Source organism: Crinia signifera, chromosome 6, assembly GCF_055691185.1.
Source record: "Crinia signifera chromosome 6, ASM5569118v1, whole genome shotgun sequence".
Lineage (NCBI taxonomy): Eukaryota > Metazoa > Chordata > Amphibia > Anura > Myobatrachidae > Crinia > Crinia signifera.
The window spans coordinates 140824515-140850179 of NC_139222.1; the positions used below are offsets into that span (position 1 = coordinate 140824515).

The 25665-nt window shown below is 41.2% G+C and overlaps 1 protein-coding gene across 1 annotated transcript in view; it reads right to left on the reverse strand.

The window, feature by feature from the left end:
* Positions 1-2969: 2969 nt before the first annotated feature.
* Positions 2970-25665, reverse strand: part of EFTUD2 (elongation factor Tu GTP binding domain containing 2) — a 32590-nt gene continuing 9894 nt past the window's right edge. Inside the window, exons 4-28 of the mRNA XM_083147446.1 lie at positions 24204-24282; positions 24053-24128; positions 23013-23078; positions 22658-22693; positions 22437-22527; positions 21381-21463; positions 20443-20609; positions 19830-19954; positions 19228-19291; positions 16692-16782; positions 16476-16611; positions 15873-16000; positions 14018-14211; positions 13824-13935; positions 13199-13339; positions 12903-13004; positions 12448-12530; positions 10765-10851; positions 9934-10060; positions 7733-7820; positions 7435-7553; positions 6620-6714; positions 6381-6534; positions 6174-6281; positions 2970-3325 (exon numbers count right to left, since the gene is read on the reverse strand). Coding sequence (XP_083003572.1) covers positions 3230-3325; positions 6174-6281; positions 6381-6534; positions 6620-6714; positions 7435-7553; positions 7733-7820; positions 9934-10060; positions 10765-10851; positions 12448-12530; positions 12903-13004; positions 13199-13339; positions 13824-13935; positions 14018-14211; positions 15873-16000; positions 16476-16611; positions 16692-16782; positions 19228-19291; positions 19830-19954; positions 20443-20609; positions 21381-21463; positions 22437-22527; positions 22658-22693; positions 23013-23078; positions 24053-24128; positions 24204-24282 — 2648 coding nt within the window. The 3' untranslated portion in view covers positions 2970-3229. The remainder of the gene's footprint in view (positions 3326-6173; positions 6282-6380; positions 6535-6619; positions 6715-7434; positions 7554-7732; positions 7821-9933; positions 10061-10764; positions 10852-12447; positions 12531-12902; positions 13005-13198; positions 13340-13823; positions 13936-14017; positions 14212-15872; positions 16001-16475; positions 16612-16691; positions 16783-19227; positions 19292-19829; positions 19955-20442; positions 20610-21380; positions 21464-22436; positions 22528-22657; positions 22694-23012; positions 23079-24052; positions 24129-24203; positions 24283-25665) is intronic.

Below are 25665 nucleotides of genomic sequence, written 5' to 3' on the forward strand. Positions count from 1 at the left end.
GATGGCTATAACCTTGACACCCCTGCTGTTGTTGAACTACACATCCCAGCGTGCTCTGCATCAGATTTAGCATGGCTAAATAGCAAAACTAAAGCAGAGCATGCTGGGATGTGTAGCTTAACAACAGCTGGAGTGTTAAGCTTAGCCATCAAGGCACTAGGGCGTGGAGGAATATAAGTGTGCCCAGATCTACCAACAGCTTACATTTACCAGACCACCTAGGTGGTACACAGATCACTACTAACTTACATTTTCAAAACCGTGCTGCATTCATTCTTAACGGATACATTCTAAAGAATCTCAGGTGGTCTGAAAACATTGACTGTTGGAGGATTGCAAAACTTGGTATGGTCACCCTGTCCTACTGTAGATTTTGGACAGTTGGGCAGATGTATTCAGCCTTAAGAAGAGATAAATGAAAGGGTGATAAGGAGAGATAAACGCCCAGCCAATCACCTGCTAACTGCCATGTTACAGCCTGTGTTTGAAAAGTGTCAGTAAAGAGCTGATTGGCTGGACATTTATCTCTCTTTATCACCCTTGCATTTATCTCTTGTTAAGGCTTAATACATCTGCACCATTGGTTGTTACAAATAAAACTATTGGTTGTTACAAATAAAACTATTGTAAAGAGGAAAGAATTAGTATGCAATTGCTAATCATTGGTCATAGAATTTATACATATGTGCACTTTTTATATACAAGGACCTCTCTCCCAGTAGGAGCGTGGGACACATTACATACAGTATATGCCTGTCCATCCATCAGAGGATAAAACCACACTAGTGATTGGAAAACACATCATCAAGAGGCTGCTACAGTCTCCTTTCATGTCACAACGTAGCAACCAGACTGACCCAGATTTCAACTGGACATTTTTTTTGAAAGGGACAAAACAAAGAATTCAAAGTTATGACAGATTTTAACCTGTTAATGAACAGGGTAATTTAGGTGCCAAACCGAGAATTACTTAATACTTTGAAGAATTGCCTATTTTGTTGGGTGGGAAAAATGTTGTTTGGACTAACCGTGATTTCTTTTGGATGAATGAAATATATTTTGAAGTACACAGAAGCAATAGAAAAAACATTAAATATACACTGTCCTGCTTCCGATGGTAATATACTTACACGTTTCAGATGGTAATTTTTACCAATTTATGTATATTTTGTTATAAGTAACTAAGGTATTTGTATTTCCAGAGTATATCAAATCTAGCAATAGACAAATCCACTACCATTCTAGTAATATTATACATGACTATGGAGAACTGCCTTGCAAGGAAGACATGTTTCACAAGTGCTTTCTCATGGCCTAAAGCTGTGTACACACGGGGGGTATATATTGCTAGCAATATATTGCTCTGTCTCCTGCGACCAGCGATCATAAGGGGGGCTAAAAACTGGAGCGCGCACCTGGCGATTATAGCCCGTGTGTACACACCTTAACATAGGGAAATGTGCTCCCTGCTACACTGCACACATTACTCTGTAAAGAGCAGATGACCAAAAACGGTCAACACGTTTACCTTATGATCCCATAAGTAACTGACCAGTGTTCATCTAAAAATTCAACTTCAGTTTTGTTCAACAGCAAAGCTGAGAATGGATAACTAAACCACCACACCAATCATCTGGGATGGGTTTGATAAAAGGTGAAAAAAGTAGAATACACAGACTAATCACATAAGGTACTGTGACATCAGTAAATCAGTCAGTGTCTTACATGTTATAAAGGACCTTACCAGTTACTGAATTGACGCCTAAGATTCCTCACTGAACTACACTGAGGAACGGGCAGAATTTTATTGACAAACTTGCAGATATAACGTTGCATCCTGCTAAAGGCAGTACAGGATTGCCATATATAGAATAAACATACTTTATGTAGATCATTCATTTCTTTCATAAAGACTTTTGTAAAACCGAAATTGTTACGTTACAAAAAAAACTGTTCATGTACATGAAAATAAATATTCCCCATTAGTTTTATTTCAAAGTGTTGTTTTGTCTCTGAATTACTGTAACATTGTGAATGATCCTAGAATCACAGATTAGGTCATATTATTGTCATTTGTTATATTGTCTAACAAATGTATGACTAAAGCTGGCCTTACACTAGGCCAGGGATGGGGAACCTTCGGCCCTTCAGCTGTTGTTGAACTACACATCCCAGAATGCTCTGCTACAGTTTTAGCATGGTCAAATAGCAAAACTGTAGCAGTGCATGCTGGGATGTGTAGTTCAGCAACAGCTGGAAGGCCAAAGGCTCTCCATCCCTGCACTAGGCAATATGCATGCAGTTTGGACACTTTATGTGATTGCGGTGTTCAATCACATAAAAAGTGTCCAAATTGCAGGCATTTGATAGCAGGTATGATGCCATGCGCGTTCCCATGCACATTGCACCGGAGCCTGTGAGTCGCAACGGCTGCACAAAAGATCTGCTGGATCGCATCTGAGCCGGGCAGGCTTGGCTCTCATATGATATATTGTATGTGAAATTACCGCATACGATATATCACATGTGGTCCTGCTCCCCCTAGTTCTGAGCGACTCAAGAAGGGATTGAAGGCGACTTCTCCGTGCACAGAAGTTTCCCTAGTGTATGGGGGCCTTAAGAGTTTGGTCTTTAACCCTTTGTGTTCCAATGTTGCTATGAGCGATACTCAAAATATCTGCTGAAAATGCCAGCGCTGCTCAGAGTGCGCTCTTTCACTGTAAATACAAATACAGCCAGTCAATAAAGTGAAGCTTAGTTAAATATTGCAGCCAAAAAGAGTGGCACTGGCATTTTTTACAGATATTTTGAGGATCTCACAGCAACGTTGGCACTCAAACAGTTAATAAAAAGATTTGCGTGGCCATTTTCATATCTATTTTGCCAAACTCCCTTGGCACTCAAAGGGTTATCTGTATGTACACTATCTGTATGTACACTCAAAGGGTTAAAAAGTTATTAGACAATAATAGAATTGTAAAGTTTATTTTAAAAAGTAAAAACAAACATTATATATACATCACAAGGCTAACTCAGGATGAAGATTGTAGTCTTCCTTTATGCCATAATTAAGTGAATGTCAACTGTGACAACATTTACTGATAAACCCAAAATGATGGTTCATTTTGTGGCACAATGCCAGTATCACAGTACAGTATCACAATGTGGCAGCAGGATGTTCTTCGCGGCTCGGAGAGACCAGTGCATGGATGATCGCCGCCTGTTTTGTTCACATGGGATAGTTCAGGACCACGTCTTGTTTGGCCAACTCCAACAACATAGGGTCGTCGAAAAATTTGCTGATGCTTACATCTTCACTTAATCCCTGAATGAGAAGACAGCAGATGCAAAAGGATTACTACATGTATATTACAATTAACAACTTATGTTGGGTATATACTTTTCACAGCCACTTGTTTAAAAACAATGTATTGTATAAAAAGTACTTTAGCACCAGTGGAAATACCTCTACTCTATTACTATTACAGTGATGTCCTTTGGTACTTCTTGGAGGTCTCTGTGCCAGGTGAGATCGGATACAGCAGCTTTAGATCTTTCAAATCTCCCCCACTATGGAGAAACCCCAGCAAAGCCAATGGTATAGATATGCAAAGACTCTCCCAATCCCTTCATATTGCTGGGAATGGACTCCATAAAAAGGAGTAATCTATAAAATGAAGAACTGTTATTGCAGGGGTTTTCCACATTTGAGCATGTGAATTAGCCCTTCCTTACTGCAGTTTAGTACAAATGTGAGATGCAACAACTGAAGACTGAGTGCAATGCTGTAGCAGCAACAAGAGGGAAAAAGAAATCTCGGTACTTGTTTCCTAGCACGGCCACAATCTTGTGGATCGTGTACCTTTAAGTTAAGGTACACGATCCACACGATGGACCCGATTTCCTTTGAAATCAGGTCCATTTTGCCGGCAAAGGTACAAAATCGGGGGCATCGCGTCGGTCGGGACCATTAACATTGGTCCCGACGCGATGCCCCCGATTTCCCCATAGGCTTCAATGTTAAAATATTTTTTAACATTGAAATCGTGAGGATCGCGTCGATCTTGTGCCATTATAATGGCACAAGATGAGATGGACTTGATTAAGTCCATCTCACCTTTAAAAAAATGTGAAAAATGTGAAATGGGCCAATATGACCCATTTCACATTATAGATGTCCCCGTCGTCACCCCACGATAGACGCCAACCCGAAGCGTGGCGAGCGCAGCGAGCCCGCGAGGGGCGGCGGTGCGCGTCCTCCGACCTTTTCATTCCCCTACTATCCACGTCGGCGTGGAGTTGAGAATAGAATAGTGTGGCGAGCGCAGCGAGCCACCGAGCCCGAAGCGTGGCGAGCGCAGCGAGGGGACGCGTATAACTTCACAGGTATACGCTGCGCTCGCCACGCTTCGGGCTCGGTGGCTCGCTGCGCTCGCCACACTATTCTATTCTCAACTCCACGCCGACGTGGATAGTAGGGGAATGAAAAGGTCGGAGGACGCGCACCGCTGCGCTCGCCACGCTTCGGGTTGGCGTCTATCGTGGGGTGGGGTTTACGTCGTTGAATTTGGGGGTCTAGGGAATATTTTACATTGAATCCAATGTAAAATTGGGTCCCAGGGACCCGATTTACATTTCATTCAATCAAAAAATCGGGTCGAAAATCGGGTCGGTCGCGTCGATCGCGTCGATCGCATCGCATGCGATGGACCCGATTTTTCCGACACGACCACCCCGATGTAAATCGGTGTGGCCGTGCTAGGAAACAAGTACCGAAATCTCTCCTGCTTGCTGTGCGACTCCCAGGCTCCAATGCAATGTGCACAGGGCTGAGCATCGCATATGCTGTCAAATACATGCAAATTGGACGCTTTTTATGCGATTGATTGCCGCAGTTACATAGAAATGACCAAATTGCATGCATATTACCCTAGTGTATGGGCGGGATATGGTCATTGGGTCACCAGCAAGTTGTTAGACAGTCATTAGGTCGACACCATTAGGTCGACATGTGTCTAGGTCAACATGCAGTATGGTGGACACGAGTCTAGGTCGACAGGGTCATTAGGTCGACACGTGTATTTTCTCCGTTTTTTTAAGCGGACATGTGCCAACAGGCGGTATTTCATGCCCTACCATCCACTAGGGCGTGGTGGGAGAATAAGATAGTTTGCCGAGCGTAGCGAGGAACCACGCCGAAAGCATGGCGAGCGCAGCGAGCCATACGAAGGGACGCGGTGCACTTTAAACTGTGTCCATGTCGACATTCAGGTAAAAAAAAAAAACTGTGAAAACCCCCATGTTGACCTTTTGACTGGTGAACTAATGACCCTGTCGACCTTCCTGCATGTCAACCTAAATGCATGTCTAACAACTTGCTGGTGACCAACTGATCCACACCCGTATGAGTACCATAATAGACTTTCCATATTAAAGTGGATTTTTTTGCCTTTACATTGACCGTGTGCACTGCAGGTGGGGTAGATGCTACTTGTGTGCAGAGTGTGTTATTTGGGTGGGGTTTTACTTCCAAGTAAGATCTATATTGCAGTGTAAAAATAAAGTAGTTCCCTGCACAGAAACAAAATAACTCACCCAAATCTAATTCTCTCTGCACATTTTACATCTGCCCCCCTGCAGTGCACATGGATTTGTCCATCTAAGAATAAATTTGCCAGAAGGAGTGAAACAAAATAACCCCCTTAGTCTAGAACAGTGATGGCTAACACTGACACTCCAACTGTTGTTGAACTACACACATACCAGCATGCCCTGCTACAGTTTTACTATTTGGCCATGCCAAAACTGATGCAGGGCGTGCTGGGATGTGTAGTTCAACAACAGCTGGAGTGTCAAGGTTAGCCATCACTGGTCTAGAAATATCAATGATAAAATAGTCAAAGTATCTACCGAAGCAGATGTATGGCAGCATTTACAGGCTCTTTTGTAGTGTAGGGTGTAATCACCTCTATTTACCTGCAATGTCCCTAATGCCATAATATAACCCTATAACAAGCTATTACATTTAACACCTTACAGCAAAGTAGATTCAGGCAAATTACTAGATATAAAACTTCTGTCAAGTGTTAGCTGACACTTTAATCATATGGCGATAAATCACTCTCTTATGAGGGAAGGTAAAATTACATTTAGATCTCCAAGACCAAACCTACCTTCCTACGCCTTGTCTTTATCATAAACTCTCGGGCGAGATGTGGTGCTGGCTGAGGCTCCAGAGGGCGTATTATGATGCTTTTGTCTAAGGGGTCACCTGGCACAATCTGTGGGGAGAAAGATGAATAGGTGGTACTGAACATAGCTACAGATGAAAAGTAAGCCAGCCAATGATATACCACCATAGCCAACCCTTCCCATGTTACCTGCCAGTGATGAAAGACAGACAGGGAGAAAGCCTGCCCCTGGGTGTGAGTGCGCAGATCTGTCTCAAAGCCAAAAGAATCTATTGCTGGGATGAATGCTTTGATGGTGTAGAGGGGTGATCCAGGAATAGGAGCATCTTGCGTTACGTGGCCCCTACAGGAGAGAGGTAGCAATAAAATGTCAATTGTACAAGAGCAATGATATCCCAGTTGTGCATGACCTATCATCCAACACCTACCTCCTCCTGGCCAGGACAGTGTACACAGCAGAAACACAGTCCGCAGGTGCTTGGACTTCTACAAAGTAATATGGTTCCATGAGACGGGGAGTGGCCTGAAAGAGTTAACAGGTTACCATAAGGGAGAAGCACTGAGAGGAAAATGAAAGGTTCTCACAAGGAACAGCAAATCCTAGAAGCAGGATGTCATGAAACATTGAAGCCATAAAACCACCTAATCGTACATTGTGCACAACATATTTTAGGGCTATGTCCTATGTATTACTGTAAAAATAGGATTTATCAGTGGTCGGTCTAACTTCAGTTTTAGCGCTATATTTAGACCAAGGTGGTAAAAGTAATTTACTTGTATATAACAGACTTTATAATTTAACAATCAATAGCCCCTAACTTCTTTTCTGTGCTTGTGAGACATGGAACTTGTGACACAATAGTAAAAAAATGCTCTAGTACAGTGGTTCTCAAACTGTGGGTCCTGACCTTCTCAGCATGGGGTCGCGACTCCATGTTGCTGACTATCAGGCTAATGACTTTTCTAATCTCAGTCAGTGATTCAAAGTCACTGAAAGATCTGTTGAGTTGTCTGTTATTTTAGACTCCTCCCATCAGTTTGTGCTTCCACAATGCTGCCATGTATGTGCTGTCTGCTGACTACACATGTGATGTGATGACCTTCTGCAGTAACTTGCTGGGGTCCTGTCATTATTTTTATTGTCTAATGGGGTCCCAGAGCAAAATAGTTTGAGAACCCCTGCTCTAGTATTATAAGTGAAAGATGGAGGAGTAGAGATACTGGTTACAGGGGTATGACATACCATCAGGAAGGCAGAATACACCACTCTACGGGCTGTGGGAATGATCTGCCCACCTCCCCGATGCAACGGTTCCTGGGCGATAACAGCATCCAAGATTTTGAACTTCACATTTCTGATCACTGAGTGGAAATAGGAGAAATAAAAAAGAGTAAGAATGGGAAAAATCTGAAGAAATCCAAAATAGAGTTGCAATCTTGTTAAGGAAGTAAAATCAAAAATCTATTACAATTCTTTGAAACTGGAATGGTATTTATTCAAACCATGCAAAGTTCCTGGCTGATATATCGTGCATACTCACACTCGTCACACAGAGGCCCCTCCCTTGTGCCCCACTGAAATCCCTGTACGATACTGTCCTTCACAGAACTCAGCAAAGCTTTATCCACCTGTATTGACACATAGAAACAGTAAATGTAAAATAGAGACAAAATAACTTGATGTACAGGTTTACAATCACTTGAATTCTTTTCACTAACCGTATACAACCAGGGTAGCTACAAACTAGACTGAAGGTTGATTACATAGCAGATCAGATAAACACTCTAATCCTGGGAACATTTATCCTCTGAGTGTGCAACCTGTACACACTGAGGTAATTTTAGAGGTCAGCTATCCTAAATATGAAGAGAGGTCGGCCATCTTAAATATAAAGCGGATTATTCTATGTGACCTCCCAATCTGACTGTTTGGAGGAACTGTTTATGCCATTTATTGGCTAACACTCCTGCATATGCACCTATACAATTATATGTCTGATCGGCTTTATAGCTGTATAGTTGTTTACCTAGCTTACGTCACTTGAACCAGCAAGACTTGGCACTCACTGCAACAAACTATTGCAGCAAGCCAATATTGAGGGACTTTTACTACTCCTCTTTCGAGGCAGAGAAATAAGCCAGTTGGGTTATGTTGGTGGCACTCATCACAGCTGGGAAACCATGTTTTTAATTAATGACTCCTGCAAACAGCAGCATGGGACATTGCTTTCAAAGACCCGGGAGTTATGCCGCCGTACAGGATAGGTCTGGTAGAAAGAATTAGGTTATAGCCAGGTGCCTTACCAAAGACTGCAATTTTTATATGCAGTCCTATATGGAATTTGAGGAATCTAGTAACCAGGATTGCAAAATTTCCTACTGAAAAAACAAATGCATGAAGGAAATAAATTGCAGGATTTAAATAGTTTGCGGCCACCATAATATTTCCTGCAGTTTAGTAATGAAGGTAAACTTCATATTAAAAGGAATGAGCAACAATTCGCTGCACACTCGCTGTGTTCCGGAGGGCTGGCTGGCACTCGCTCTCTCCGTATTCAATGTCGGAGGGGCGAGTTGCCCCTTGCGGCGAATCTTAACCCCTGAGCGTCCGCGGCAGGGAGCTGTGGGACGGTGGCAGGCAGGGAGATTGAAGTCTCCCTGCCTGCCCCAGAACGTATGTGGGGGGCAGGTGGGCTCCCCGGGACCCAGGCAGCACAAGCTGCCCCCCCCCGAGCCAGCAGGGGACCGGCTATATTCACTGCTCCCGATCATGCATATGTAATGATCGGGTGCAGTGAATATATGAATATCTAATGAGCGGCTCGGCTCCCTGCTGGCTGCTCTGTGTAAAAAAAAAAATAATAATAATAATAATAATAATAATAATAATAATAATAATAATAATAATAATAATAATAATAATAATAATTATATATATATATATATATATATATATATATATATATATATATATATATATATATATATATATATATATATATATATGCGATAAGCACATGAATAAAAATAGCATGCCCCTTCTCAGAATAAAATTCCTGATTTTTTTACACCAAAATTAAAACAAAAAACCTTTTATTTTCATAGTTCACATTCCACTTCTCCATGAAAAGATGAGACACGGCGAAAATCACTTCAAAAGACGGCGAGAAGTGCACATTGAATAGGGTTGCTCGCTTTGAGAGCAAAAGTCTCCGTCCAACGCAAGAAAAGCACAAACTCGCCATAAAACACGGCACATTTTTCTCATTGAATACTGCCCAGTGAATTACAATACAAGACAAAAAAAGAAGTACACGGTGCATATAAACTGCATCAGTTGTCATTGCGCTCAAATAAGCAGCAGGGTGACAGAAACCAATGGTTAGGTGCCACTGAAGCGAGCATGGAGTGGGTGATAGTATTAGGAGTAAAGATGGCCCAGCTTGTGAGAGATTTTATGCTAAAGGGGTATGGTACACAGACAGGGTTGACACAACCCCATAACTAAACCTGGCCCCACTTCTCCCATTCTGTACAGCTATTTTGCAGATACAGGCTACTCAACTGCACCCCATCCCCACTAGTTTCTAAGCTCTCTGGAGCAAAACACCATCAGGTCATGGTTTTCCATATGTGCAGTTACACAATTGATGTAGTACCCCAACACTTTACAAAAAAAATTAATGTACAATGGCAAATATCATGGTTTACAAAAACAAACAACCTGCTACCAGGTACATACCTCAGAAGGCAGAGTGTCATCTACTAAGATGTTGGGACCAGTGGTATCTGGACCAAATGCCCAGATAGAACGGGCAGCTAAAAGATCCCAGTCATATTTGGTCTGGAAAAATTCTCCAAGTTTCTTCCTGTCAACCATTGATAAAGTGATCAGGGAATGAGTGTGATAAGGAAGACTGAACACAATTTTTACTAATGCAATATTAACATTTTTAAGGAAACTTTATTAAGATGTATTAATTTTTGAGGATCAATTTGTTGGAGAAATAAGTTATTCACTGTAAAACTAGACTTCGCAAACATAATGGCTGTCTTAATGGTGTAGAAATTCATACTGCATTTTCCACCTCTCCCTGCTGCAGTGCAGAATGTAGCTAACCAGCCCTGACAGTCTGAATGGGGAGGAGGTGGTATGCACAACTAGGAAGCAATTGATTTAATATAATCCAACATACAAAATCTGATATATTCCCCTCAAACATGAAGTCTTTGTTCATATCACTTAAAAGGATACATTATATAGAACGTAAAGCTGTACCTCTGACAACCCATGGCCAGACCCCCTTCAACATGACCCCATTTATCAGGTAGAAAATTAACTCCACCTAGGCTTCCCTCTTAATTTATGGTTTAAGTCCCTGTGTTGGGCTAGTTACTTGAAAAGAACGAGGTTTCGACCCGGTTAATATAGATCACAAATTAAGAGGAAAGCACAGGAGCAGAGCATTTTGTACACAATGTTAGAGGATCTGCCTTATGGGACCTGGATTAACTTGTGTTCCTTCAAGTAAAACACAGTCTTCACATTGCATGATATGCTCTAGATGTGTACCTGTTCCATGAGATCTGCACCACTTCATTTTCAATGTCCTCTGCCAGACCTTTCTCCAGTGGCTCAGCAATCATTGTAATTTTATTTCTAGGGACAATAAACATAACGTAATAAAAAAAGAAGAAGAGAGAAGTAGATGAAGGATGGGTGTGAAAGGGAGGGGTGCAGAACATTTTAGACACATTGGGGGAAATTTGTATGATGTGTATTCTACTTCAAATGCGATGTTGCTATGGACAACCAATCAGATCCGGTCTACTATCTTCTAGAGGGTGTTAAATAAATAAGAATTAGATTCTGATTGGTTGCCCATAGCAACATCACATTTGAAGCAAGAATACACACCTTAGTACATTTCCCCATTGACACAAATGCAGAGCTGGTCTGATTCTTCCTCTATTTGTACCCTGCATGCCCACACAATAGGTGAATGCGCACACACACACACACACGCAGATTTGAAACAGCTACAAACAAAGTGAAGTATTTAGTGAAAACTATATCAGGTGTCCCACTTGCCCTAGATCTATTGTTGACGTCTTCTATTTTGTGAGTCTATTTTTGGTGTGTTTCTGGGCCTGGATTGTGTAGATCCACTGATTCAGGCCACCCCCAGACTCGAAGAGAGTCTTTAGTGTATTTGAATTTCCGCAATCTTTTAAGTTAATTTCCAATTTATATGCATGTTGCCATGACACATTTGTACCTGTTTATGTCCCCTTTCCCCTCTCTTCTTTTTCTACTCCTCTCACCCTTCCTTTCCGCTCACCCCTCCCGTTTCCTGTCTATGTCCTCCCCTATGGTTAACTTTTTTGTTTAGTTATACTTTAAAAAAAATTAAATAAATCATCCTTTTTTTGTGTCATAGTTGTGATCTTGTTTTGTATTGTTTCTCTTAGAAAATAAAGTTTAAAAAAGTAGGAGCATTTAGGTATTTTAGGTTCAAAGTCATCCAGTGGCGTAACTAAGTTTTGGGCGCCCCCCCGCCGTTAGGGGGGGCGCCCCCCCCCGCCAAGCACCCCCAAGCGCCCACGCAAACCCCCCCCCCCAATCCCCTGCAGCCTTACCTATCGCGCTGGTCCCGGCGGCTCCGTTCTTCTTCTGCTGAGGACCACCACAAAATGGCCGCCCCCATACAGCAGACAGTTTCAGAGAACTGTGTGCTATATGGGGGCGGCCATTTTGTGATGGTCCTCAGCAGAACGACGGAGCCGCTGGGACCAGCGAGATAGGTAAGTCTGCGGGGATTGGGGGGGGGATGTAACTATAGCACCGCAGCCCTCCGGCGCCCCCACATGCACAGCGCCCCCCCGCGGTGGCGGGGGCTGCGGTGCTATAGTTACGCCGCTGAAGTCATCTTATACCCTCAAGGTTCCAACATCCTTTAAAATGATTTATATAATGGGCTGGTTGTAAAACATTGACAATGTTGTGTAAAAGCTTCTGATATATACATGGTACTTTTAAAGAACTGGAAATATATCATACTGAGCACATATGGAAATACTGTACATGGCTTTTAAGTGTAGTGTGAAGCATTTGTGTGGGAGGTGGGCACAGGTTCACCACCACATTAGTGCATTATGCCGCTCTTAACCCTACTGACACAGTGAACAACAAGTCCGCATGAGAGATTAGAAAGAATAACAACCAGTAGCATATAGAAAACTTTTGGGATCTTACTTCTTATTTGGAGTCTCAGCAAAACACTTTAGTGATGACGTTTCCACAACAGTTTCACAAAATGTCACCACTGGATCTGCTACCTAAAAGTAAAAGGTGTTGAATTAAAAGAAATAAAGAAGAGAGAGTTACTTGGGGCTGAAGGCAGCCCCCTAAAAATGTGCCCATTACCTTGAGCACCAAGAGAAAAAAAAAACTGGTCTCAGGGATGTTAGGCCAAGTATAGGAAAGGAGGAGCCTGTGCTGCTCTTTCTAGTATAGTTAACGTCTTGGTGCCTGGCTCCTGCACTCCACCAAAGCCAGGGTCCCAGCATCCACCAGAATGATAGAAAAATGTGGAAGTGTCACTTAGTTGAAGCAGGTAGAAATGTGGTGAATGGAATAAATATAACACGGTTTACTTCAAAACTGTGTGTGCAAAGAAAAAGTAAACTCATCCCGATTGTAGAACTCACCTTAATGTCAATCTCTGAATACATCTTACGCAGGTCGTGCATAACACAATCCAGGTATAGCTCTCCTGTGCCAAGAATGACATGCTCGCCGGACTCCTCCACCTAGTGTAGATCACATGGACAGAGAGTTAGATTTTACATAAACGACCAACGTATATCAGTCACATGACAGAAGCAGCAGAATATTGGAAAAAGGTATTAAAAAATAAAATAAAAAAAACATGACATATTACCAAACGTCATAGCTGCCTCATGATAGTCTCTGCCAAAGATAAATTGATGGCAAAAAGAAGTACCTTAGTGGTAAGAGAAGGGTAACTCTTGTTGACTTTCCTCAGCCCATCTAACATTTTAGGCAACTCTGAAGGGTTAACAGGTTCAACTGCAATTTTAATGACAGATGTTGTGTTGAACTTCAATGGCCGGAAGATTTGAGCCTAAAGAACAAAAAACAAAAATGTAAATTGTGCATACATTAAGCAAGGCTTATGATCATTCCTAATCTGCACTAATGGAAAGAACGGTGGCTGTGATAATAATGGAGGAGTGTGGGCAATAAATAGCAGGGTGAAAATGCATCTAAACAGGTGACATAATGACATGAGCAGGCAAAACCATGCAGGCAGCTGAGCATTTATTGCATTTTTTAAATTATGTGTGTCCTGGTGTCTTCATTGTATCTGCCATAGGAGCAGATTGGTTATTACTTTATTTCTCTCCCAGGTGTAGTACATCTGCCCAAGAGTGCCTGTCTATGGATGGTTGAGAAAATGATTTCTTTATTAGTATTACTAGGTCTTTCTTATACTGATCTGTGAATAGTTTATTTTTACTTTCATTACACAAGGTTTTTTTTTATGTCCTAAAACATTCGACACTATGCATTTTTATTTATTTCTTCTTTCAAACCGATCTGATTACCTCTTCATTGCCCCGTGGCTCAGTGATTGTGGCAGTCTTTACAATGGGCTGGTCGACGCCTTCAATGAGAACCCAGTTTCCAGCAGGAACTCTGTTCACCTCAATGTGATACCTACGTGGAATAGAAAGCTATGCTGAATGGAATGAACCAGGAAACAATTACCAAGAACACCACTGCCAGTAATAGCACTTACCTAGCCACAGACACCCACAGTCTCCCAACCGTGCAGACCTGCGAGTCCTCCTCATCCTCTAAGGTGTAATTCTCTCCCAGTACCTTGACTGGTTGCCCAGCATGAATAGTCCCACTCAGTACACGGCCAAAAGCATGAAACTGCACCCCATCATCTGTGCTGTACATCTTTGTTGTGTGACACATCAGGGGGCCCTAATGCAAAGAAAAATGTTATTACGTTACGAAGGAAGGTTGTACAGTGTCTACGAAACCAGGGTTAGTTCATGTAGTTCATGGCTCCGGATATGGCAATGTGTAGGCTGCGTTGCCACGATCATCTATTTCTGCAGAACTAATATGGAAGATTCCAGCATCAGTTGCTCATTGTAATGCAATGTACATAACCCACCCCAAACAGTAATTAGAATGAAATTATATAATTACTTTATGGCTTCAAACCCGGACTAGAAGAATTATTCTTCTCTTTGCTTGAAAAAGGTTAAAATCCTAGGACTGATCACCAAAAGAGAATATACCAATTATGATTTGTTTATGGCAGGGAAGATATTATCTATAGGTCTGTTGTGAGAGGCAGGAAGGAGCCTGCATTAGGAGGAGATGCAGGCCCTGATAGGCCAAATGGAGTAGTCTGGGGTTGCTCCAAGGTAGGTAGCTCTTAGTTCAGATATATTTTAGCCATTATCATGTGGCTCTTTGCTGGTTAATCGTAGACCCAATTTAGGGTAACGGTGGTGTTGGGTGCGGTGCCCGCGGACTGGTTAGGCTGGGTGTGGCACACCTTTACATTCTATTAACACTTAGCACTATTTTTTTTCTTCTCACTAACACTACTTCTGTAATATTTTAATTACATTTCATTTTTTTTCACTTTCTATAAATAGCTTTGGCTTCCTATCACTAATATATATTAACACTATAGTATTTCACTGGTGTGCTGCTCTGGGCTGTTTTTTTGCGGTACTGCACCCTGCACCTAGACAAGGGGCCCCCATTATACAGAGAAGCCTTCACAATAGCTTGGGGGCTTACGCATATATTTGCGCAAATATATGTAACCAATATCGCTGAATTCCATCATCATGTAGTGTTCTAGACTGGTTACTAATACCATTCACAATATTATTAGTAACAGAGTTTGAAGGCTTCTTCATCGCTAACCAACCACATTCGCTTGTACTTAACCTTTCTGCATTCTTTAGGATGAAATTACCTTAAGTGTATATTTTAATTAAAACCTTTATATAATCATAAAGATGGTTACAGTTGATGCTCTGGGATAGGAAAGCTCTTGATAGATTTGTAGACGGTGAGCAATGTGGTTGGGTACAACAAATAATCATCTTATCCTGATTATATAAAACAATACTAGAAAGCACATTAAGGAAGCCGGATGAAGCAAATATATTTAGTAAAAGGTGCATAAAATACATTAAAGAAAATCTGAAATCAAGTTTAATTAAAGTTTATCTGAAATTTATCCTAAACCTCCAGTTGTTCTTAAAGAACCATTACCTAAAAAATGTAAGTTACGTTCACAAACATATAAAGATATGGACCGTTCTGGAATACATGACAACAGTAAACTGGTCTGAATCCCAGAGATAGGGGTTAGATACAATGTCAAATTCCACCAATGAGAAGGGAAGCAGTTGCATGCATGTTCATATCAAAAGGTTCCATTTCTAAATAAAACGGCCTTTTCTTTTTGGCTTCAGGAACATTCAATGGTTAGTACCACAGTGTGCCTCCCCCATATTAAAATAAAAAAATAGTGTTCCAGTGGTAGATGTAAAAACTGCCATTAAACAAGCAAGGAAAAGAGAGTGATCTGTATAAAAACAAGAGATACTCACATCGGAATCACAGAGACTCATGTCCTCCCCCAGCTCCGAATCTATGCCACCAGTGTATGTGTGCTCTATCTTGGCTCTAGCACCAGCCTTTGGGGAAGGAATGTGTTGGACGCACATGTCCACAAAACCTGTACAGTGAGAGAAGGAAGTACATCTTAGAGAAATAGAGAAAGACAAAAGGGAAATCAGAATAGTAACAGAAGGAGCAACAGACTGCTAACACATACAAAGGATTTCAATGGGGCATTGGATATACTTTATAATGCTTTTAGTGAAGGCTCAGCCAAATTACAGCACACATTAGGCAGGATGCAATGCAGTCCAAGATAATCGTACATACAGGATGCCGGACGATCTCCAAAGTTTTTTTTACAGGGGCAATTACTACAAGTCAGAGATTGGCTGGTATACTGCACGTCCGGCAATCTCGGACTGCATTACGTCATGCCTATTATCTGAGAATATGCTGTATCCTATACCAAGCAGATGTCTAATAAAACTGTGCTAGAGTAAAAAGATACTTAATCTTATTAGTTGCCATGATTTACATTGTACCATGTATGAACCACCACTTTAACCATAATGTTCAGTGTATGGGGTTACCTGTGAATTCCCCGAAGAAGCGGTTACACACGAGTCTAAGCAAAGGACGGATGTTCAGTTTTAGTTCCTCCTTTGTGAGATGGATTCCTAACTCTTCCAGTGTCTGAGGTAGAGATGTATCTACATCACCTACCACCTGCAGGAGAAGAAAGAGAGATAGAAGATAAATACAGGCCCATGTATTAAAAATAAAACAAAATCTGAACTTGTGCCAACCTGAGCTAAGATCTTGTAGAGTGGTTCCAGGACAAATTCCACAAAGCTGCGTTGGGAATTGCTTGTTGGAGCTTTCTTGGTGAATTTACGGCTGGAGAAAGAAAGGATGAAAAAAATATAAGTGTGTGAATGCATTTACCTAGATATTTCACACCTTTGCATAAATACCAGACAGACATACCAAACCTACTGTATGTTGCCATTCAATAAAGGATCCCAAAAACCCTACCCAAATTAGTTTAAATTAATGAAGGCAGCTGGGTGCTGAGCAAGTACCCAACAAAATTCCAGAAGCTGCAATCATTACTTACATACGGAAGGTAATTAGAGTTTACAACCCTAATTGTTAATGTCATTTGAGTCCTGCATGTGGACAGGAATACATTAATTCATATTAACCCCTTCCCCTTAAACTGGGAACACATTTGTCCAATCTGACTACAGACAGACTGGTTTTTCAGACACTGGACAAGTGTGTACCCCAGGTATTCCCAACCACGGTCCTCAAGGCACACTAACAGTGCAGGTTTTAGTGATATCCAGGCTTGAGCACAGGTGACTTAATTAGTACCTTAGTGAATCTGATTAAACCACCTATGCTAAAGCCTGGATATCACTAAAACCTGCACTGTTGGTGTACCTTGAGGACAGTGGTTGGGAATGCCTGGTGTACCCTCTCTGCAGACCGTGGGCTCTCCTGGTTTTTAAAAATGCTTAAAAAACCAGACCTGTCCACAACCAGTAAATTGTAGGCAGCGGAGACTGAAGCAGGTGACTAAACTCTGGTCTTGACAGTGGTGTGGGATCCAGAGGGAGCAGGCCTAATGTGGTGGTGGTGCTTGACGATTTCAAAATGGCCTCACAGCTCTATATTATAAAATGCAAAAGGTTAGCGGCGAGCCACGTCATCAATCCGCCCCTTGTGCTGGCTAATATTAGCCAGTGAGAGGAAGTAGTTGTCAATCTGCAGAGAAGTAGTAAGCAAGAGCTCCTGAAAACACCAGAGCTTAAAAAGAAATACTTAGTAACATTCAGTAGTTAGTAAGGCTGAATTAAGACATTCAACTATCAAGTTCAACCAGTTTAAATAAATTGCTAAAAAATTGGTTATTTGATTATAAATTAGGCTATCAAGTGGTTACTGTATATAGTCCTTACTTTCCACGCTCTTCCCTCTACTAAACTGTAACAGGGGTGTAACCCTGTATGTGGTTCTTCGCTAGAAATTTGTCCAGCCCCTTCTTAAAAAAGTGTTAATTGTGTATGCCAGTACTACCTCCTCTAAGACAACAAAGATATAAATGGTGCCAAGAATGAGATGTATAAAAGGAAAGACAATTACCCGATATGATGGGAACATTATTTATTAAAACACATAAAAACAAGATAACAAACAAATGTAATTACATGGGATATGGGAGTGATAACAGCCAAATTGGAGACAGCAGATGGGATATAAATAATAGTTCTCACCAAATGGAAGCTGTTGCGATGGGCGTTTTCAGTAAATGTGGAGGAGCCAGGCTGGACAGCTCGGCACCAGCGCAACGGGCTGGTCCAATAAACATGAAGGATTTACAGACTACAGTTGGGACACTAATACTTTACCTTTATTCAGCTGCTATCACTCCCGTGTCACAGATAATTTACTTTTGTTGGTGGTTATCTTGTTTTAATAAATAACATTCCTGTCATATCGGGTAATTATCTTTGCTTTATACATCCATTCTTAGTGCAATTTATAGCTCTTTGTTGTCATATTATAGTTGGGGACTGGCACTCTGATTTATATTCTATCATTGTTTTAGAAGTAGCTCCTCTGACAGAGTTCCAAAACATGACTGCCCTCGGCGTAAAGAACCCTTTCCTTCGGAGGATACGAAATTGCCTCCCCTCAAGTCTCAGGGGATGCCCAGGAGTCCTGTTTCCAGACCTCAATTTGAAGAGGTTCACATATTCCATGTATTTGCCCACTTCTCCAGCTAATTAAAGTTCTCTGTAATAAGAAGGCATTCTAATCCATTTGAAATCACCCTGCCTAATTTAGTGTCATCCGTGAAGATGGACACTTAGCTTTGTAGTCCATCCTCAATATCGTTAATAAATCTGTTAAAGAGCAGAGGCCCCAGGTATCCAGTGGCATCCAATCTGAAAATTAACCATTTACAATCACTCTGTTCCCTGCCCTGCAGCCAGTTCCTTACCCACATACAATTTTCCCCTAGACACAGCACCTCTAAAATAATACTACTAGTAGGAGCAGTAGTGATAAATATTATTAAAATCCCTTGTCCCTATTATCCTATATTTGAATACTATATTTTTTATTCTCAACCTCCTCCTTGATCATATATATTCCTCCCTTTCCCCCATCTCAATATCACTAATAATTCCTCCTATCCCCCAGAAACAGATTTAAACTGGACAGATGTGTAGCTATTATTTAGTGGAGATTCTACAAGAAGATCTGCAGTAGGATTATATAAGCAGACTGATTGGACAAGTGTGCACCCAACATGTGTCAAATACTACCTACGTTTTTGGATTGAAGTAGATATCACCCCACAATCGTTTGGCAAACTCCTGATAGTTGATATCACCTGTAAATCAGAAAATTGTATTACATTTATTTTAAGAATTTCTCATGTTATGTTCCAATCTTTTCCTTCACAAAAGAAAAATCTTCCCATTGACATTTTCTTCTTCCTAAGTCAGCTATCGTTTCAGTCAGTGTGGTGAATCACGCTAACAGCCCCCAGTACATACTAAACAAATGATATAGGGCAGGCTTTCCCAACCACAGTCCTCAAGGCACACCAACAGTGCAGGTTTTAGTAATATCCAGGCTTCAGCACAGATGGTTAAATCAAAATATCCCTGGTACTAATTAATTCACCTTAAGTATTATCAAAAACAGTAGCCCGTAAACGTTTACTGTATAATCTTCCTTAATCTTGGCATACATAGGTATTGTATTGGTCCCCAAAGCAGTGTTGTACCACTAATGCTAAAGATATTTAGGTTTCCCCTACACCCAAAGTAGAACACCTCGGACTTTCTTTTCTGCAATACTTTTGTAAATTCATTTATCGGCTACAAATTAGATGACATTCCCCAAGTGTGTAAATGAGAACTAACCATAAGTGTCTGCGTAGATCTTTGCAAAAGAGCCCAAGGTGAAGCAGATGCTGTACTGGGAACTTGCAAAGCATACATTGCCCAAGAGTGGGGACAGAATCAGGTTCTCATCTGTAGAATACATGCTGGGGAGAGACACAAAGGATCACGAGGTTACATAGGCTATATTAAAAGACATGCTACACTCATTTTTAATCACACAGATTATCCAATGGACTTCTAAAGAACTACATTTCTATAAATAGTTTTACAGATAGTACATTTGTGTAAAATGTACATTTCTGCTCAGTACGTGCACAATTCCTGCCCCACTCTGAACTATTGGACATTCTTATCAGGCTTTTTGATTACCAAAAAGGATGAGTGGGATAAAAAAATGAAAAAAAAAAAAAAAAAAACACAACATGAATGAAAAAAAATGGCTGCCTGCAGTGCATATCCAAATTTACAATTTAATACAGTTTGTATATATAGACAAAATGCACCAAGGGAAACAAAAAAAAAAAAAAAAACACATTTCATACTGAAATAACTTTAAATTAGGTCTTTAATAATAGAGAAAGACAGAAAATAAAAACCATCACAAGAAATAGCTCTCAAATGTTCCATGTACCTCAGTAATCCATTAACCTCATCCACAATGTGCCTCAGTTTATAATAGGCATCGGTGGGAGGAAGCTTGAGCTCGAGAATTAACCGGTCTATCTTGTTAATGCAAACGGTAACCGCTAGACGTTCCTGCACAGCGTGTTTAATCAGGCGCTCAGTGTTTAGCATCACCTGGCAGGAAGAAAAAAGTTAAAGATCGATGTAAGGAGAAAAACAGCATTGCACAGGTCAAAAAGCAAATAGTATGTGGCTAGGACCTCATACAACCCATTTCTAATGAATGGATGACCTCTTGTACTGCCTTACTTTGACTGCCTCATTATGACAGCAGGGAAACCAAACCAAATAACATGGCATGGTGGTACGTCATGGTTGGGCGAGTGATCATGGAAACCGCAGTATATGTTATCTGCCAGCTGTGACTATGTAGCCAAGTCACTTTAGATTCTGCCAACCATTCAGATGCACCACCACAGAGATCAAAAGTTTCTATGTATCACTACCCATTATAGCAGTGCTGGGCAACACCGGCCCTCCAGATGTTGATGAACTATACATCCCAGCATGCCTTGCATCAGTTTCAGCATGGCCACATAGCAAAACTAATGCAAAGCATCCTGGGATGTGTAGTTCACTAACATCTGGAGGGCCGGTGTTGCCCAGCCCTGCATTATAGGATTAAACCATGACCATCAACCTACTGTAATATGAAGTAAAAACAGCTGCTCAAATAAACATATGCAAAGCTAAGTTTAGGCCTCCATCTTCTAAGGTATGCGTTTTCCAGCAGGATTTTGAAAAACATTTAACTATAACAACATTCGGTTGTGTGCATAAGACAAGAAGAATTCATATTGATCTCTAATACAATCCTGTCTAAATCTTGTTTTCTGGCTCTGATGCAAGCTCTCTAACAATGGAGATACTAGCTGAGAACCTTACCCCTTCTGCAGCATCAATAAACAGCACTACGCCATCAGATATCCGAAAGCCAGCTGTCACCTCATCAGAAAAATTCACATGCCCTTTACAAGACACAAGAGAAGCAAGTTTTTAGTGCATGTTTTGTCTCATGCCGGGAGATCAAGGCAACATTTTAAAGAAGGACATTATAAAAGGTAATATGTGCCGGACACACAGATTACTGCTGCACACAAATCCAATTACAACCATAGAAGAGAACATTTTACAGCTTCTTGATTCAGCTCAATTTTACCCCTTTTACACCAAGGCATAACCCAGGTTGGACTCAGGTCAGCGTTGGTGTAAAAGGGGCCAACCCAGGTCCAGTACCACTGGTCTCCTACCCAGGTCCTGACCAGGGTTGAACAGTGGATGGACCTGGGTCGTGGGTGGTGTAAATGGTCCCAACCCAGGTTGGGGCATCCAGGTAGTGCTGAAAGGATACCAGACGTGCTGGATGCCTTTCCACAGTGCGCTGCAGTGGCAAAAGACAGCATCCAGGAAGGATACGGGCAGCGCACACAGAAATCATAATTGGATGCAGTATCATTTATGTTATTTTTTTGGGTGGGGGGGCGCTGGGGAGAGCACATGGGTGATGCTGCACTTTTATAACTATGTGAGCTTGAGCACTGAATAAAACTTTTTGAAAAGTATTTTACAAAATAAACAAACCAACATTTTTCAATGCTAACCAGTCATGTCTTTTAATTTTTATTTAAAATCATTGAAGGAAGGTTGGATGGCAGTTTATCAGTCCTAAAATGGACATTTTTAATGTCATCCATAGGGAAAAGCAGGGCTGACCCAGGTTCAGTGTAAACAGCGCAGACCTGGGTCACAGTGCTGTGTAAATGGGGTATGAAGCTCGGTCCAACCCTGGAAACTCCCGTGTTCAAAGACCAGGGTCCAACCAGGGATTTTGGTGCAAAAGGGGTATTACACAGTTTCAGGGGATGCTGGAAATGTTACCACCAAAAAACATAATTAGACATGTTGTAAATGACCCCCTGTCCACTTGTGGATGTGCTGTACCTGGCGTATCCATGATATTAAACAGGTAGGATTTTTCCTTTGTGTCTGGAAGGACAATTGTTACAGGTATACTTTTCATGCCGACACCTCTCTGAGGGAGGGCAGAAAATAGAAAAAAAAAATACATTATAGGCATCAGGATAAGTTACATTTAAAGAACATTAAATATAAATTTTTCTTTTTACAAATAAAATTAATTTGGGCGTTCCACAACCACTTACCTCCTGTTCTGTGAAGAGAATATCTGTATAACAAAGCTAAGTGGGATGAAACAAACAAAAAAATAAGGTATTAGGAACAAGGTCGCAGAAAATTCATAGTAATATTACTAGCAATACAGAAGGAAACCGTGCTATCACTGTCCGTCCTGGTAAATAGATGGTTTTCTACAGGAACAGTTAATACTCAATATGGACAATATTTGCATTGTGACACAAATCTCTCATCTCTTTAAAACAAAATAATCAAAAGTATAATGGAAGTACTCAGAGCATTGTGCACATTTTCTACCTTTTCTATATTAATGAAATAGAAACCGGTTCGGAACCCCAGTAACCGTTAGCCATGTATACTCACATCCTGGTCAGGGTGTTTGCGGATCTCTGGATGCGTTTGCTCGATCAGACAGTCTACAAAGCATGTCTGTGGGGAAATACAGTATACAGACCAGTTACTTACATTTCAAAAAAAAATAAAAAAAAGTCTCATATTGGCGGGTATGAAACCTAAAATACTAGAACAGTCTGATTTAATGGTCAGCCATTTGAAACAGACATATCATTTACATGTGAGACACTAGACGATATTGTTCACAATATCACCTAGTGCATACATTCCCTGTCACTGGTAGGCTCGGGACACATTAGAAAGGTTATCTAATGATAGATTGTATAGACACATTCAGCTGAATGCTGTCTGCCCATCTGATGAAGCAATAATCCATTTTGCCGGACACTATTTGATTACAGAACACCCTAATTTGGGATAAAGGAGGGACCACCAGACTGTTTGGGACACATTCTGCCTTGATGTTTTTGGAGACATGGTGAAATCATTGGAAAGAAATAACCCACATGGCCCAATAAGCCACCCTGGCATCTACTAGCATCCATGCCCTATAGAAGTGAACCTTGTGGTCCAGCTGAGAGGCCATCAGGTCTACGTTGGGGAGACCCCACCATTCTATAAACGAACAGTGCGGTATTCAGCCAAGGAGCTACATCCCCTCACTTACAACTGGACTCACCTTAACAGAATTGTTAATATAACAGAACCCAGTGTCACAATAATTTAACACCTTTCCACTTCAACTCGATAAAAGATTATAGATGTATAGTTTATAGAAATGGTATAACTGTACGTTTGTAAAGCAAATTGTAATTATTTGCTGACCCAATTTCTACAAGTGGAAATGTTTACAGTGGGAGGACTTCAGAAGCAGCACATGACTGTAGTTTACTGGAAGGCAAATCTCATGTTTAATCATTATGGGGTGTTTTTTAGAATCCTTAAATGGAAATATGCCTACAAAAAAAGGATTTTTAATACATTCAGTAACAGGCATTAAAAGTTCTTGTTTGACAAGTGAAACCTTCAGAAATGACCATGGCCTTTACCTTTCCATGATGGAGGTGCCCACACAAGGTCACATTCCGAATAAGCTCAGAATTATCCATGAGATCAGCCAAGAAACTAGAAGAGATGAGAAGGTCAGCAACAAGGCGGTCACTTATACACAAGATGTGGGTTAGTGGAAAAGATACTCACTCCATTGCATATACGGTAGTTGGCAGCCCTTGTTCCATTATCGAAAACTTTTTTGCCTTGACAGGTTTAATAATAGGCTCTTGAGTAAGAGAGAAATAAAATTATTGTATAGTAGACTGAGGCTATAGAAAGTTTACAGAAATATAAGGGTGCCGGACGGGTTCCCGACAGTCGGGATCCCGACAGTCATTTACCCGACGTCGGGATCCCGACTGTCAAATCGCTGACAGCCAGGTGCCCGACGGCCACCCGCTATTTTCCCTCGTGGGGGTCCACGACCCCCATAGAGGGAGAATAGAATAGGTGGCTCGCATAGCAAGCCACCGTGCCCGCAGAGTGGCGAGCTCAGCGAGCCCGCAAGGGGCTTTTTTGCGCTCGCCATGCTGTCTGACTCTGGACATTCGGGATAATGACTGTCAGGATCCTGACTGTCGGAGTCACATACCACACCCAAATATAAAGGCCCCATACACTGTGTGATGTCCCTAAGTCGGAGGTCAGACTGACATGCAGGCGGAGGGTCGGGCGGGGAACAGGGCTCGCATGCAATCCATCACAAGTAAAGGTCCGCATGTGATGGACCACATACGACCCAGAAGGTCCCAGGTGGCACGCAGGTGATCAGCTGGAAATACACTGCATGGAATCACAGTAGTGTATGCCCAGCTAATAGAACACTGCTGTGTTACAGAAGATTATGAGTGGAATCTGTCTGCAATTGTAGCACACCACCAACCCAAGGCCAGACTCATTTAGTCACGAGTTGCTTTGCAAAGAGACTTCTCCTGATGTGTCCAGAGCTGTGCAATTAGTAACCCATAACCAGCCCACAAGCATTTGCAAATGCTCATTTCTTATTGCACCTCCAGAAAGTATGAGCTGAAATTACCAAATTGGTAACCCGATTGTTCTGGAGGCTCTAAATAAATATTTTTATCTATGAAAATAAAATAATAGCAAAAACAGTAATGCACAAATATAGATATGTTTCTCCTCATGCATACAACTAATTCAGAATCAGCAAAGTAAATGATTTAGTTGCAAAGGGGGAGGATTTACTAAAGCTTTCTAAAGCAGCTGCTTTAATTTTCCAGAATTCAATAAAGAAATGGTAGCTGAAATCGGATTGGTTTTCTATGGGCAACTCCACCACTTATCTGTTTTGGAAGCTTTAGTAAAATGATCCCAAAGTCTCCATAATTGATTATGCATAATTATGTACAGTATATTAGTGACCAATTTACATACTTAATTATTGATACATTTTCATTTAAGCTTTGGTAACAGAATTATGGCCAAGTAAAGGTTTTATGTACATTTTGGTTGATTTTTTCTGCATAAATTAGGTTATTTACACAATATCACCATCATACACATAATAGCCAGTCAGAATGCACAGAATACCATATAAACAACCTGGGTAGAGCCAATTATTGCTTATAACTAACAAATTACAAACAAT